Source organism: Saccostrea echinata, unplaced genomic scaffold, assembly GCF_033153115.1.
Source record: "Saccostrea echinata isolate AGI-Se365-2 ecotype Australia unplaced genomic scaffold, CSIRO_AGI_Sech_v1 ptg000003l, whole genome shotgun sequence".
Classification (NCBI taxonomy): domain Eukaryota; kingdom Metazoa; phylum Mollusca; class Bivalvia; order Ostreida; family Ostreidae; genus Saccostrea; species Saccostrea echinata.
This window is the reverse complement of record NW_026889752.1, coordinates 3,314,240-3,331,934: the sequence shown is the minus strand read 5'-3', so window position 1 is coordinate 3,331,934 and position 17,695 is coordinate 3,314,240. Positions and strand designations below refer to the sequence as shown.

The 17,695-nt window shown below is 31.1% G+C and overlaps 1 protein-coding gene across 1 annotated transcript; it reads left to right on the top strand.

Annotated features, from left to right (window-relative positions):
- The first annotated feature begins 1,733 nt into the window (after positions 1–1,733).
- Positions 1,734–15,803, top strand: LOC133178688 (heat shock 70 kDa protein 12A-like). Its single transcript, XM_061313408.1, has 4 exons — positions 1,734–2,036; positions 11,395–11,613; positions 11,855–12,005; positions 14,761–15,803. The coding sequence occupies exons 1-4, from the start codon at positions 1,734–1,736 to the stop codon at positions 15,801–15,803; spliced, it is 1,716 nt and encodes a 571-aa protein (XP_061169392.1).
- The last annotated feature ends 1,892 nt before the right edge of the window (positions 15,804–17,695 follow it).

The following is a 17,695-nucleotide window of genomic DNA, read 5'->3' as shown; positions in this document are numbered from 1 at the left end:
TTCTAGAGACACTGATGTGCCAGATACAAATGGTTTTCGCCGCCTACAAACATTTACAGATATTTTGTTCAGATAATGACAATATATGCAGATGTATGATAATATATACAGTGAGGTAGATGCATACTGTCGCTGTCTACAAAATGTTTTGTCGTTTATAATGACCTTGTTTGGTCAAATATAAACCGACATATTTCACATTTATAATGCAATTGATAACGGTATGTATCACTGGTGAGTCCTCCTTTTATCAATAAAGAAATCTAGCAGAGGGAGTAGCTAGTTGAAAAATAATGCTCACTGGCTTCTTTTGCGATGACATGGGTCCGTGTGTTTACATTATTCTAGATTTGTATTGTTTATAGGATTAATGGATGGATCCATATGTATGTACTCCAAATTTTTAAGACAAAATGTTTTTTTTTTATGTTTTTTTTACGTTATGTATTGATCAATAGAAAAAAAATGAATGTACATGTATTTTCAAATAGAACCTGACACCTCCTAATTTTATTATCATTTATAATAATAATAATAATAATAATAATAATTATATATATATATATATATATATATATATATATATATATATATATATATATATATATATATATATATATATATATATATATATATATATATATATTAACAGAGCACTGAAGACTTGAATAATTATAGCAACATACATGTAGGTATAGATTCAAGTTAGGCTAAGGACTGTGCTCAATTTCGTACAGAGATTTATTTTTGGTTTAAATAAGAACTTTCAGTGTTGCTCCATCCAGAATATTTCAACAAATATATAACTATTAAGATTCATTTACAACGCTGTACATTGTGAATGATCCATTTACCTCATTGAAACGACTTTTTCAATTATAACTCTGCTCTACAACAAAGGAAATATAATGATCTATATATATAAAGACATACTCTGTGAAGACATATCTGAGTTTTACAGCAAGCCATTATCAAATATGTATATGTATATTGGTACAAATTTAAGTTTCTTCTTATTTTTTAGTACGTCCTTTGAACCAAAAAGGTAAAATCTGAAGAGAGACCTTATTTTATTTATTTTTTTGTATTACTTTTAAAAAAATCTACTTTCGATTTGAGAAGTATAAAACTTTGTCAGTGTGAAGTATGGTGTCCATTTCGAGTATTCGTATAAGTATCTTGAAAAAGGTGTGTCTAGTGAGATTGTGAATTTCACTAGACATACACTACAATCCTTTAATTTTCAAATGTTGACAGCCAAAAACATGCAATGTAAAGACCGAGTTTTGTAAATTCCCAGTTTTTTGTTAACTTTAAGTAATGGGTATATATATATATATATATATATATATATATATATATATATATATATATATATATATATATATATATATATATATATATATATATATATATATATATATATATATATATATAGTGTATCATAAATATATATTAAAGAAAGTTAGGAAGTGAGGAATCTACCAAAACATAATCTGAACAAGAAATTTTTGTAAAATTTTGCCCCGCAATGTGTATAGAAATTGTGCGTGCATTTTAATTGTAAATCGTATTTTTTTTTTTTTTTTTTTTTTTTGAAAATCATAAGTATTGATAAGGTAAGTAAAGATTTTATATGAATGAACAGAGAGATAATGAACCTTAAATGCAAAAGAAGGGTACATAAACTGAAGTTACACCCATGCGCTGCTATACATTTTTTTGCTGTTGCAATGGCATCGAAAACGGGTGGTAACGCCTGGATTGTGGCTGCAATAGATTTTGGAACAACATACAGCGGTTACGCGTTTTCATTTAGTGGCGACCCATTAACATTTTATTCCCCAGGAGTATGGTATTCCGGACAGGGAGGCATGTCTTCAATGAAGACTCCTACATGTTTATTGCTGAACCCAAACCAGACTTTCAATTCATTTGGATTTAAGGCGGAAGAACTATTCGCCTCACTGGCATCTGAAGATGAACATCAAGGGTATTATTTTTTCCAGAGATTCAAGATGGATCTTCATTTCAAGGTGAATATAAGTAAGAATGTTCCTTTTCTTGCTGCAAATAATTGGCAATCTTATAAAATGAAACCTAAGAATACTGAGTTTTTAGGGGAGCCGACTGGGGTTTTATTGTGTGAAAACTATTATAAAGAAACTTTAAAATTTTATACGATATGTACCTTACATTGATTTCAGTATACATGCAAAGTTTAGTGAAAATATACCGTCTGGTTATTTTTAGGAACCCTCTCAAAATACAAGTACATTTACTATAGGGTTAAATAGGAAAATACTATTTTGTCGCACTTCGGAGCAAATTATACAAATGCTACTGTAGACTTTTGGTCAAATTATATTATTTGATGAGTAATACTATATTGTCCATTTTATGCAAGAATCACAAAATTCTACCGTCTTGGGTCATCTCAGAATGTTAAAATTCATGACCATTTTCCTGTTTTTATGGAGTATTCAAAAACTTGACAGATACCACAGATTTACATAAAAAAAATAATATACTGATTGTGAGATTATCAATTTCCTAAGTTTAAAATTTCAAGAGCATCTATTTTATACTTTTTATTTTTTTGACATAATTAATGACACAAAAAAAAACTTTGATTATTCATAACTTCAAAAACACACTATTACGACGTCTATCTACCCATCATTTGAAAAATCCTTTAAGAAATGAGTTATTTAAAAATGTTATTAGATTTTTTAACCAGAGATTTCCTAAATTTATTAATTTTTATAAATTATGTAAACATATAGTTGCTTTAAAAGAGTAAATACGCTTTGTTTTACTATGCTGTGCGAAGTATTGCGCAATGAAAACCCCAGTCGGCACCCGTAATTGTTTAAGGTTACGTGAGTAACTCAGGTGAACTACTGCTATCTGTTTTTGTCCGTCGTCGTGTGACGTCTGTCGTCCGCCATGTGTTATCATTTGAACTTTTCCAGCTCCTCAAGAACCACTGTTCAAATTTCAAACAACTTTGGGATAAGGCATCAGTGTAAAGAGGGAAGATTGTGAATTTCGTGGTCCCTGCTCCCCTAGAGCATGAGGTGTGGAGCTAGAACAATCAAAATAAATGTAATCTTTAAAAATCTTCTTTTTTACTCCTGGACATCAGGCAGTCAAACTGTTGGCATTATTGTAATAAGCATTGATCTCTTTACCAAATTTGTGAAATTCTTGGCCCCATCCAGGGTCAGGGGTTTATGGTATTAGGGCTGAGCACTATAGATCATAAAGTAAAAATGAATTCTTCAGAAATCTTATTCCTTTTCTCCGTACACTGGCAGACAAAGTTAAAAGATTTTGATGATCAAGGGTGCCTCTTTCAAAATTGTCAAAGTTTTGGTCCAAGGGTCAGGGTTCTGGTATTAAGACAGGACTTGTTATTATTGGACTTGTAGTGAAAATACATTAATCTTTGAAAATTTTCTTGTCTGCTCCTGGATATTAGGTAGTCAAACTAAGGACATACATGTGCATTTACAGTGTAGTTATGATTAGTAAGAGTGCTTCTTCCACAGCTGTAAAATTCATGGCCCCTGGGTCAGTGATTCCGGAGTTATGACAGGGCTTTATTATTATATAATGAAAATGCATTTATTCTTTTAAAGTTCTGTCTTTGTTTTGGGGTATTTACATTTAGCAGAGCAACTTAGTGCATTTTTATATTGAAAAAGAGTTCTGTTTTCTGAAATTGTGAAATTCATGGCCCCTGGGTCAGGAGGTCTTGTGTAAGGGAGGGGCTCTATTGAGCATATAGTGAAAATGCACAATTTCTTTGAAACTTCTCTTCTCTGTTCCTGGTCATGTAGCAAAAATCTAAAAACCTATCTATGATGAAAAAGAGTCCCTCCATATAATTGTGAAATTCATGGCCCTGGGACAGGGCTTCTGGAGTTAACTCTTTCTGGAGTTAAGGCAGGGTTCTATGGATCATATAGTAAAAAAATATTGATTCTTTGAAAACTAAGTTAATTCGTGAAGAGTGAATCTTCCAAAAGTGTGAATTTCATGGCCCCTGGGTAAGAAATTCTTGAGGTAGCATGGGGCTCTAATGATCATATTGTGAAAATGCTTTAATATTTTGGAAGTCTTCTTCTTTGCTTTTGAGCGGGCAGCAGACAAATCAAGTGCTTTGGTATATTTATTAATTATTACGATTTTTTACTTTTTCCACTAAAATTCTAGTCCGTGAATGTTCTCAGAAATTGTTAAAGGTAGGAGTCTGACACTTTCAGGTATGTGATTTGTAGATGTGTGATGAAAACATTTCGCGTGTCGTCGCCACTTCCGGTCGTCACAAGAAGTGATTTAAAAAGGGTAATTTTTTTGTTCATTATTTTTCTATGATATTTAGAGGTTAAAGAGAGAGTCTTGTCAGAATGCTAAATATGTAATTTGTTTAAAAATTGATAACCCGTACTCTAGATATTTATTACTTGCTACTTTGATGCGATGGTGTTTGATAGCGTAATGGTTAGCGCGTTGAATTTTTACGCGTGCAACGCGGATTCAATCCCAGAATGTCCGAATTTGTTCACACTGTTGTTTGGGCTCAAATGTAAGATTTTATCTTTAAAAGGGAGGAGGCTATGTTGTTCAACGTCAGAGCAATGGTGCTTGACTTCACAATAGCAGTGTGTCTTTTTACTACTTCATAAAGAATTTGCAGTTGAATTTTACACTAATTAATTGCATAGATGCAATTGTGATATGACAAAACGAGGTAAATGTAAATGTAGCAAGGTACCTATGCTGTTGATTCAAAAATTAGATATTTGTTCAAATCATATTTTGAAAGTAGAATTGATTATTTTTATCTTGATTGAATAACAAATAGCAATTTCAAGCAGAGGGGAAAAAACTTCAATGACATTTAGTTCAGAGCAAGATTCGTCATAATTAAGAGCTCAAAGCGTCTTAACGCATAAAGGTATGTTTAATCAATGATATACAGTGTATGAACAAAATAAAACACAAAAAATCTGTACTCGAAACAATATGTACAAAAATATGCTTTCACTTAATACATCAGTAAATTGTCAATCAATTTGTTATGCGTGTGTGGTGCGGACTCAGGGAAGGGGTAACCAAATGCACGAAATCAGGTAAAATAAAACAAATTAGTGTAGATAGTCCTTAAATGTAATAAAAAATCTTATTTATCATCATTTTATATTTTGTACAATTAAGTGTGATAATCTCAAAGTTTAAAACATTTCGCACAAAAAAGTTTTGGACATAGGTCCCCCCTCCTTTAAATGATATCTTTTTCCGTTTATTTTTTCCGTTTCTGTTTTGCAATATTTTCAAAATATAAACGTTTAGTTATATTTTATGTATGAAGTTGTTACATGGAATGCACAACATAACAAGTTGTTTAGTGAGGAATCAACTTCTCTGAAGACAGAGAAGGGACGGAAGACCATAGCAATAATTTTTCTTGTGTTTCTTCTTTTACTTTTTTTTTAAGACAAAATTTTGTGCACGCGATTTCTCAAAAAGCAATTCAATGAGTTTCTTTGAAAGTTTCATTGATAAAAGTTCTTTATATGAATTTTATAAAAAAAAAATCTACTTTTTGATAAATTCGGTTCCAGTGCCAAGTTATGGTCAAATTTCTGATTTTAAAAAGAATTTTATCCTCAAAGGATCTAAGGTACGGCTAAAGATATGAACTGGAGACTTCTTAGATATGATAGAACATGAAACATGACTTCTCGATGTTCAAAATCACCTTTTTTTCGTCATCAGTACTTCCGGTCGCTACCGGAAGCTTAGTAAAAAAAGTCGAATTTTTCAACTTTTTTGTTTTTCAATATTTTGCTATGATATTAGTAAGGTTAATAGAAACATTTCTCAAAATGCTACATATATCATCTGTTTTAAAATTAATAAATCCAAACTCTGGATATTCATCATTTTTCACTTTGCAGGGTGGGGGGTGGGGGTGGGGGGTCCCAAAAGCATAATGGTGAGCGTGTTCGATTTTCATGCAGGCGACTCAGGTTCATATATACTATATTTAAGCAGTATTTTATTATGTAAGGTCAAATTACATAATTGGATTGGACATCAGGCATAGCCAATACAAGTCCTGTCCAAGAAAGAATGAGAAGTTAGAGGTATTCCATAACGGTAATGATGTTATAAGTATTTGCTTTTCAAGGAGCTTACCTGACTAAAGCAAGAAATATTTTATAGTAAGTATAATGTGCTAAATATTTCTTTCGCATGCCGGGCTCATCTTCTATAAAAAGAAAAGAAAACCACAAAAATACGAAAAAAACCAACTTTTTTTTTCAAAGACTGTTTAATAAAATTAAATGGTATCAGATTCCTTGACCGTCGTAGTGCGAGCCATGTTTGCTCCAACACTTTCCAGTCTTTTCATGAATGTGTAAGGTATCGGAATAGTCCACTTTTGGGGTTAACAGGAAAATGAAATATGAAGAAAACTTAGCAAATTCACTGCTTCAGCGTTACTTAAACACATACATTATGTTATATGTAAAACATTGTGATAAATACGCATTCTAAAGGTTCAAAAATCAGGCTGTAAGAAGATACTTTTAAAGATTTTTATTTGAAGCTATCACATCCATTCAATAGAACATACATTCCAAACAAAAGGCGCGAAAATTTACTCATGACGTTTGGTGCGAAATAATGTATCGTGCCCCGCCTTTATAGTAGACAAATGGACTGATGCAGTAGTATAGAAGTGTCGAAAAGGATTACACAGAGATGTCTGTGTTTGGAATTGCATGGAATAAAAAGAATTGGATGCATAAAGAATAACGGAAGTAAACAAGTCAATAGTTTTCATGAGTAACAGATTATTTCTTTTGTTAACATTTATTGTTAAAACGCAAGTAACAAATTTTGATATGAATCTGCCTGCACAAAAGTTGGCTGGCTAGCTTTTATCCTATAATTTTGTACTATGAAAAAAAAATAACTTGCCTGAAGCTTTTTATGTCAGGCAATGAGTGCAAATAAACATCGATCATGACTGGTATATTGTCCTGGTATAGTGGTTTCCAAGAACATTTTTCACGCAGGGATCTTGGTTTAATTCCGCATATGTCCGAGTTTTGTCCTCATTTTTAAGCTTAAATTTAGGTTTTCATTTTTTTTTTTATAAATGATGTTTGACGTTATTTTTCTGCGTGAATTCTGCGCTGTTTCCATATATATATATATATATATATATATATATATATATATATATATATATATATATATATATATATATATAAAGCACTAAAAATGACCAACGACACGAACAATAATAATTGTCAAATTTTCGGGACAACCTGTCCCTTCCTCAGGACAAAGAAAAAAGTTAAGAAGTCATATAAAAACAAAGGAAATAGAGAAGCAAAAACAACTAGCACTACTACTAAACTACCAAACACTAAATATTTACAATGTTACATGTTTAATTTGGAGTTTATAAACAGTTGTGAACAAAGAAATCCGGAGCGCTATGAATTGCGTCCGGTCTATCGGGTGTAGTCTGGTGAAGTGTGATTTACATAATTGAACGAATTAATTATCGCTAATTATCTTGTATCTACTTAGTAGATCCGACACTTAGGATATACAGTGTTGTTGGTTTTTAGTGCTTTATATATATATATATATATATATATATATATATATATATATATATATATATATATATATATATATATATATATATATTAGGGATGTCAATTTTGTCAATAATTCATATTCGAATATTCAATGAACGTATTCGAATATATTCGAATATTCGATGAAATAAATAGAATGTGGTTTATTTTAAATGTACATCATCATACTCTCATGGCAGGTTTTGGAAGTAAAATTGGATGTAGACTTTTGAAGGTATACAATAAGGAATTCTACATTTGATATTTGTCAATGTTTAAAATAAGTAATTGATTTAAGTGTATACAGCAGAAATATAATTCTACACAAGCTCAAACGGACGAACCAGTCGTCTCACCAGGGGCAAGATTGTCGTTTACTTAATTTACAGATTTAAAAATACACATAATTAATCACAATTATCTGCTTAATAAGAGATATATAGAGGATTTTCAATGTTTTGTAGATGAATATTGAATTTATTTCACGAGTGGGACAGGATTTTTTTTATATTTTCACGAGTGCGAAGCACGAGTGTAAATATAAAAAAAATCCAATCTCACGATTTCTACGAACATCTACAAAACATTGAATTTTCTGTTTATTACATTTTCTTTAATATTTCCCTTTGCCTCTGTCTTTTCTTAACACAGTGTCATAGACTTGACGTCATAGTTGAGCGGTTGAGACCGACGTCATAGCTTAGCAGTTGTGAGATTGAAAACAGTATATAGCATGGATTTTAGCAACACATTTGGGAAGAAATTTTCAGTTGTAGCTCTATCAAGATTTTAGTTACTATCTCTATCTTATGACAGGCCAGAAATTATTTTTTACTTACTTTGATATCCTTTCACACTGTGAGAGAATATCATTTTGGTATCCTTTCACACTGTGAGAGGATATCACTTTATTCAATAAATAAATCATAGTATTTCACTGTTGAAAATGTAATTAAATATGATCTTTGATACAATATTTTGAAAATATAAACAAACACTTCCATAGATAAGTTTCCTATGTCTTTAATTTTCTGATAATGATTTTAAAATTTAGGAATGTATTCAACCCGAGGTAATCAAGTAATTGATGCATTATTCTGAATTCCATTCATATTAAACTACTAAATGTACTTTTGTATTATACATTTATAATTCTTTGTTTTATACCGTATTCAAAATGAAATAATGTAGAAGATCTATAAAATACAAGAAAGTAGTGAAAGAAATTAGGGGATCGCTAGTAATTAAGACGGGATAATTCCATTACTGTTCTAATTAAAATATATTCTTTTTTTTCTTAAATCTGAAAACCACCGAATATTCGAATCTTAGATTCATATTCGAATATTAACTCATCGAATGAATATTCGAATGTTCGAATATTCGTTGACATCCCTTATATATATATATATATATATATATATATATATATATATATATATATATATATATATATATATATATATATATATATATATATATATATATATATATATATATATATATTCTTTTGAAATCCTGGTATTTTTTAAAGACCCCCGTTATATTTTTAGGTGTCTTTACTACGAGCACATATAAATGTAATTTTACATGCAAAGAATATCACATAATATAAGGATGGTTATTCAGCAGGAAGACCTCTCGTTGCTCGCAACGAGTATCTACTTACATGTATTTAATATAATTCAAAGACGAAGAGAGGTCATTGTGGGTGGGAATTGTTCAGTTGGCACTCTGTTAATATTGTGTACTATTGGTATGTTTGGTAATACTAATTAGAGGGTAGATAGCACTGTGCCCATTAAGGCAAATTCTGACTTGCTGATTATCTGACAAATTATTTTGTTGATCCCTGCTCATCTTTTTTCTTCTTTTTGAGTTTAAGTTTTCTTCGTGTTATTATATAGTTTTTAACCATTCGGTGGATCCTTTACAGGGTTGTATGATGCGCAGGTAACCTTTAAGGCCTTTGGGTTTCTTGTTTGCTTTTATGATGTGATCAAACAATTTGCTCACGTGATAATTTGCATTAAGGCCTGAGGGCGTTTATGCATGCATAAGATTAAAACCAATTATTCCTTATATTTGAAGACAGTTGTTCCTTTTATTTACGGTACATTTTACCTGATACTTAATTCGATTTTTTTAAAAAAAAAAGAAGACATTAATAATTACTTATCTTTATTCATTGATTTGAAATTTAAGTCTGTAAAGCCCACCCAGTGCCAGTGAGCGCATCAATTTAATTTCTCATAGCGAGAAATAAATTGATGCCTTTATGAGTTCAAATGATAACAGCAAGAATAACACTAATGATATCTTCAATTAACTGATAATTATTTATTTAAGTCAGTTTGATATTCATAATTGAATTAAGTATTCATAAAGGATGATGTGCCAAAACTTCTTTCTGAGGCCCCTTTTTCTACGGCGAATTATATTTATTCTACAACGATTTTGATAGTTTTCAAACAAAAGTGAACAAATACGACGCCTTTTGAATAGTTTCAATAGTTCCACCACATTTTAAATATGATGATTTCTGCATTATCTGTGATTTTTTTTAGACCCCAGGAGAGCAAAATTCGACTTGGTTTGACAATAGGATCTTTTATGAAAAAAGAATAGGCGGGTCTCAGTACAATAGAGAGGTATGCATGTCCGAGAAATCTACCTTATATGGCTATTGTTATTATTTCGGTCATTGTCACTTACCGAGAACAATTGTCCAATCCGATGACTGAACGACAAAACATGCTGGTTTACCACATGTTTACATTTTATCACGGACACGTGGCTTAGGTCAATTTACATATTATGTCTACTACATTTCAAACTTTTAATGGTCAGCAAAGGCTTTTTATACATGATAATACGTATGGAACTTCAGTGTTTACCGTCTTGGGTCGAGAAATTCACAATGAAACGTGTATATTCACTGATTCTCGGGAATACGTGTAGCCAATTGCCCAAGGACGCTTTACAAAACTATGAAATTATACAATGTATATTTACAAAAAAAAAATAGTTTGTAATTATGAGCACGGAAATTGTAGATTCGTGTCTAATCTGTAACTCAAATGAATAAAAAAAATTATCGGAAAAGAAGAAAAAATTATGCATTTTTTCGAAGCATTTAATGTCCTTAGAAATTTTGTAGTACTCACTCGTAATACAACTCATTTAGCTGATTGGTCGGTTAGAGAGTCACGCCGGTGCTTCGATTAGCATATCAATTAATTCTTACGTCAGAAAAATTGTTTCGTCGATCTGTTCGTAATGGAGAGGACCAGCCAGATTTTACAATATTTTAAACACAACATTTGAGCGCAGTTAGGTACAATGTTCTCCTTTCACATATAGGTAGATTTCAATAAAATACAGCAACCATCCGAAGGAGAAAAATATACCTACTTGCGCTCGTATATTTTAAGGGCTTAAAAGAGTGGGGCGGGGCCAAAATTCAATGGGAATTGGACGTAAACATGGTACCCCTACTCAAAATAAAGATAAATATCTTCCAAATTATGTTTCTATATTCGGTAAAAGTAGTATTCCATGACGTGATTAAGTAGATGCAAAAATTAGAGTAAAATTTAGATATTTTATTTTTTGTCAATTTACCGGGGGCCGTTTGGCACATCATCCTTTGTTATTCGTGCTTGAAACTACTTTGCACCTATCGATTGAGTTCTGTTTCTTGATTATTTTTTTGTTTTAGAATGTGAGAAAAGATTTATATATTGACGACGTATCTGGAAAATCGCTTTCAGCCTTGAAAATCTTTTCTCTGTCAATCAAATACCTCAAAGATCATTGCCTCAAAACAATGAAGGACAGAGGAATAGAACCCGGAGAGACGGAAATCAAATATGTCCTGACGGTTCCTGCCATTTGGAATGATCGTTCAAAAAAGTTTATGAGAACTGCAGCTATTGAAGTGGGATTAATTGTGTTATTCATTAATGAGATTAATATGATAAAATGTTTTATAACCTTATAAAAAAAATAATCTAAACTATTAAAATTTGAAACTGCATGTTTTATGGACAAAGAGAACTACATGTACTTGCATTTAAAAAAAAAATAATTTCTTGGAAAACAAATACACAACAATTACTGTTTTTGAAATTGAAGTGAAAGACAAACCTAATAGGTGATAATGATAATGATGATTATAGGCTGGTATAAAGGATAATCGCCTAGAGTTAGCTTTGGAACCAGAAGCAGCCTCTGTTTACTGTCAGCGAGTCCCTCTAGAAAATCTAAAACTTGGAACTGGGAAATCTATTACGGTTTCTGGCGCTAGATATTTAGTTGCAGATATTGGAGGTACATGTATGCTGCAAATTTAATCGAGACGTAATCTAGTCTTTAGTATTAATGGATATAAATATGGATTCATATACCTGTTCTCATCATGCGTACACAATTTGAATATTATCAACTATGATTATTATGAAGTAACTCAAATGAAAAAATAATGGTGAAGTTATAGTTTCCTTACCCATGCAACATCAATAACTAATACCTTATAAATGCCACATTCAAAAATGTTTTATCATACACTCAAATTTAATAGAAATTAATAACAATTACATTCCTGGTACTTATCATTATTGTTTTACCGTTTAATTACATGTAAATTGAAAACAGTCGTATTTAGGTGATAAACGTCTATAAATCAGGGTCATCGGAGGAAAATCTCCCTTATTAGCGGTCACTAAAACACTAAAACGTTTTAGGTGTCAATTCTCAAAAAAGCTATAGTTGATCGTAAGAATAAATTCAACGAATAGTTTTGGCGTTTATAAGTTAACTATAAGTGCGGATGTTGGATACTATTACATCATCGACATTCCTTTGGTAACGGACGTTCAATCCTTTAAGGTATGTCACTCGTCAGCCTTTTAGAAAATTTCAGTCAGAACCTCTTACTTAAAAACTATTTATTACAATTCAATCTTTATAACATGTTTAAATTAAACAATGTAAAATGTTCAACATTCAATTAAAAAACTGCTCAAAAATTCACAAAGAAGCAAGATTTATAAGGGACTATTTCTTGTGGCGGAAGGATATTTAGCAGAAAATTCTGCAAATCTACACATTTATTAAATTTAATATCTTGGAACTTAAGCCTCACATACTTTTACTCAGAGAATATTTTCCATTATGATATGCCTGGAATATTAAATATAGGTCTCAATTTATATTTTTATAACAAAATTTACACCTTTGCTCAACAAACATTGCCAAGAAATGAATATATATCAAGGAAGTTGAGATGAAATTTACACAGTTTTTTTGCCTGAAAATCACATATTTTGACCAATATTTGAAAATTTACATCACTGACCCCAACTTTTTCTTTCATTATTTTAAACTACTCGATACTTTCGACTGATCAGTACTTAAGTCGTAAAAAGTTTGATACAAGAAAATATTCTATTGCCTATTTAGATTTTTAATACCCTAAATATGAGACTTTTTTAGTGCAAAAAGGTCACACAAAAATTTATGCGCATTAATTTGCATGATTTGTTCAATGATGAATATTATTCAAACTATTTTACGTAAAATAAGATTATGTTTATTGCCATGTTTACATCTTATAAAATATGATAACGGTTAAAGTGATTAACCAAAGAGTTACAATTTAGGTGCAAAAAGGTCAACTTAATTGTACCGTAGCTCAGTTAGATGCACACTGACCCCCCATTTTCTCTGCGATTTTGAGTCATACTATATGAGTACATATCCAAAATATACTTCTCAAAAAATCCTTGATATAACAAATTTCACGAGTGACATACCTTAAGTATGAACTAATCAGAACGAAATAACCAGGGAAATTTGCCGAAAAGTAGCGAGGAAAGCGAAGAGGCTGACTCCAGACATCGAATGAATGGAACTATTTGTATTGCATTTTGCCTTCGTAATTATTTCAAATTATGAGCAACCTATCTTCCCCTTTTATTCAGTATTTTGAAAATAATTTCTTTGATCCATTATCTATTCCAATATTGAATATCACGTACTAGAAATTCACAACATTTTCAACTGCGCCGTACGCCATTACGAATTTTATAATAGATTCTGTTAGATGGATGTCGATTTATTTCTTTAAAAATACTATAATTTCCGTAATAAAATACTTGATATGTATAAAAAAAAGTGTGGTTGGAGGATACGATGCTTCTGAATGGCCTTATGGGGGGAGGGGGAGAAGCCAAAAACGACCTTTTTTCAAGCTTTTCTTTCCACCATGCAGAGTCTAAAATTTAAAATAAATTCTTCTTAAATCCTTTCTTGTGTACATTGTTGCATCAAACACCACAAATTACATATACTTACTGTAAATAATTTAATAATCACATTTTTAAAAAAAAAATCTATAATATGTTTAATAGACGCAATAATTGATCAGTTTTGTACTCACAACAAGTACTTAGCTTGAATAGGATTGAACCTAGTACGTCAGACCAATGGGGTGTACATGTAATATTGACCATCAAAATATGCATATTGAGGAATTCAAACTCGGAATCTCTAGATCTGCAACATAAAAATAATATATTTATTTTTTAGCAAAGAAATTTAAATGGATGTTTTTATTAGCATGTAAACATTGATAGATCAACAATTTCTGAGTCATGATAAAAATCTTTTAAGAAATAAATTCTGCATCAAAATGAAAATGCCTTGTATTCACAGTTCAGGCCCCGGGATCATGAGATAAACTTAAACTTAATTTAAATTTTCAATCGCCTGTAGAATGTTCATTAATCATTGAATTAATTTCTAAATTTGAAGATAAAATATTTTTGTGAAGCAATATGGAAAAATATTATTAATTTTGGTCTGCCTGACTTCTACAACATTTTAGTACAATGTAAAGATTTTGACTTAAGCTTAACACGTTTTATGATCCCTGGGCCAGATCTGATGTTCATTAAGCAATTGTCAAAGGATACACAAATTATTTCAAATAATTATGTACTGGAATGTTTTTTTTTATGTTCTGACAACCTGAACATTTTACTCCATAGATTTATAAACCTCCGGTTTTCATTATTTCTTTCAGGAGGTACAGCAGATTTTAGTGTTCATGAAGTTGACGAGGATGGCTCATTGACAGAACTCTATCGAGCCAGTGGAGGACCGTATGGAGGAATATACGTTGATGAAAAATATATGAAGATATACGATATTATTTTTGGTAAAGGAACGTTAGAAAAGCTCAGAATTGATGATATGGAAGAGTACTTGACAATCCTCAGAGAATTTGAAAACAAAAAACGTTCGATTACTCCAGATTTTCAGACTTCTTTTGTTACAAAGCTGTCAGCTGTGTTAAACGAAAAACGCTCTAAGGAGGACAGACTGAAAGCTATTCAGTCCTCCTATTTAAGAGATCAGGTAACATTTGTAAAAGACAAATTGAAAATTTTTCCTACTTTGATGAAGAGTTTTTTCGAGGACACACTCGGTCAAATCATCCAGCATGTTCGAAAAATTTTAGAGACTATTGAAAACATTCAGCATATTCTCATTGTTGGAGGATACGGGGAATGTAGTTTGTTACAAGAAATATTCCAAAAAGAGTTCCTGCATAGAAACATAATTATTCCCAATGAATGTAGCTTGGCTGTTATTAAAGGGGCAGTGTTATTTGGACATAATCCCTTAGCAGTATCTTCAAGAATCTTACGTTATTCGTATGGAGTAGCAGTTGATCCAAAATTTAATGACAGTGAGCATCCATTGTCGAATAAATACATCGACGAAGAAGGAGTCGCAAGATGTTATGACGTATTCTCACAGCTGATTTCAAAAAATACAAAGCTTCCTTCAACTGGATTAGAATTAACCAAAAAAGGACATCCTACCACAAAAGATAAAAAACACTACATTGTGAGATTATACTGCACGGAAAAGGACAATCCGAAAATAATCGATGAGAATTTTCTGCCACTTGGCCGACTAAGAATATCAGTCCCTGAACATGTGAAAGGAAGATGGAGTGCTGAACATGTTTTTACTTTTGGTATGACTGAAATCAAAATTTCAGCAAGAGTAATGGAAACTGGAGAAGCTGTAGATGGTACATTCGATTTGCTTGAATGATACTTTTTAAGTAATTTTCTGAAACACTTTCTGCATATTGGTTTAAGAGATCAATATTTATAACAGACTCCGATTCATGTGAGCGAAATTATACATACATATGTATTTGTAATCAAAAAGAGTCATTAGAGAGTAGAGTTTTAACTGCTACATGTTATTAGCGTTGACTTTTACAACATTCCTAATATTGGGCTCAAATACATATATGGATGGGTTGTTAAAAAATTCTGTTGTGAGTGCGCAATGAAACCAATAAAACTCAAAAACAAAACAAAACAAAACAAAAACAAAAACAAAAAAAACAAAAAAAAAAACAAACAAAAAAAAAAAAAAACAAACAAAAAAAAACAAAAAAAAAACAAAAAAAAAAAAAAAAACAAAAAACAAAACCAAAACAAAAAAAACAAAACAAAACAAAACAGAAAACAGAACAGAAAAAAAACTTTACGTATTTATACGCCACGCAACAAGTTGCAGGGGAAATAATGTTTTGTTGTCAGCGCAACTCCTCTTAAACCGCTACACAGAATATGGTCAAACTTTGCAGATATTTAGGACACAGTATGTAGATGTGCATATTACCAGGAAATTCCGATTCCTTTATTTTTTCTGTGAATTTCGGCACTTTTCAACTTAGATTTTTGGCCATATCTTGAATATAGAGATGAGCAGTTTGTCAGCGCAACTCCTCATAAACCGCTGCACAGAATATGGTCAAACTTTGCAGATATTTAGGACACAATGTGTAGATGTGCATATTACCAGGAAATTCCGATTCCATTATTTTTGCCTTAAGAGTTTTGCCTATTATTGAAGAAACTTTCCAGCTAGTTAATAAGGAAATCCACTGTAATCGGCTTTTGTAATGAAATATTTTATGACCTTAAAAGACCCCTATTGATTTTGAGATCAAAATATTAATGATTTAACACACACACAAAATCTTGGATAGTCCCCCCCCCCCCCCCTTCACTCAATTGTTGCTTTGCCTTAAATAATTTCAGAAGTACAGTATATAAACAAATTCATATGACTACATCATAATTTTGTTTCCATCAATTATTTAAATGTGTAAATTGTCATGTGTTGGACATGGACTAACACTCATTAACAAATCGAAATCACTGAAAAATTTAAATAACAGTTTGTCAGCATAACTCCTGCACTAAATTTCCTAAAACTTTGTAGGTATTTCAGACACAATATATAGATTTGTATATTACCAAGAAATTTTGATTCCATTATTTATCTATAAACTTCAGCCCAATTAAATTTGTAACATACAAAGATTTGAATGTCCTTATATGCAAGAAGTTTTGATGTGATGATTTTTTGCAAGTAATGCCCCTTTTTGAATTATACTGTGTATTTAAAATGCACTGTGTCATTCATTACGTGTTGCATTGTCGAGTTTTGGGGGAGCGTGGGGTATGTGAGCTTGTTCACTTTTTCTTTCATTTTAAAAATAAATGTCCAAATGTTTGAAGCTATCCAACTAACTGTAAAAGTATACTGTCTGAAAAACACTGGCCCCTAGAAATTGCATGTGCAAAAACTTTTTTTTTGGCAAAAATTTAGATATGAAAGAATTAATGTATTTAATATTTAAAATGTATGCAAGATTTATGATGGCATATTTCTGCCCCCTACATGCAAAATAAATTATGTTCACACGCAAGAAAAGTATGTCAACGTGCAAGATAATTATGTCGACATGCAAAATAATTAGGGACCAGGCAAAATTTATTACAGTGATGGAACCGGTACAAACGGGCATGGGACAATGATTTCTTTCATTAAAAAAACAATGGGACAAAAACATTTTTTAGTAACAAATACCCATGGGACAAACACTTTTTAAAAATGAGTTACAGTACTAAACTCAAGAGAGA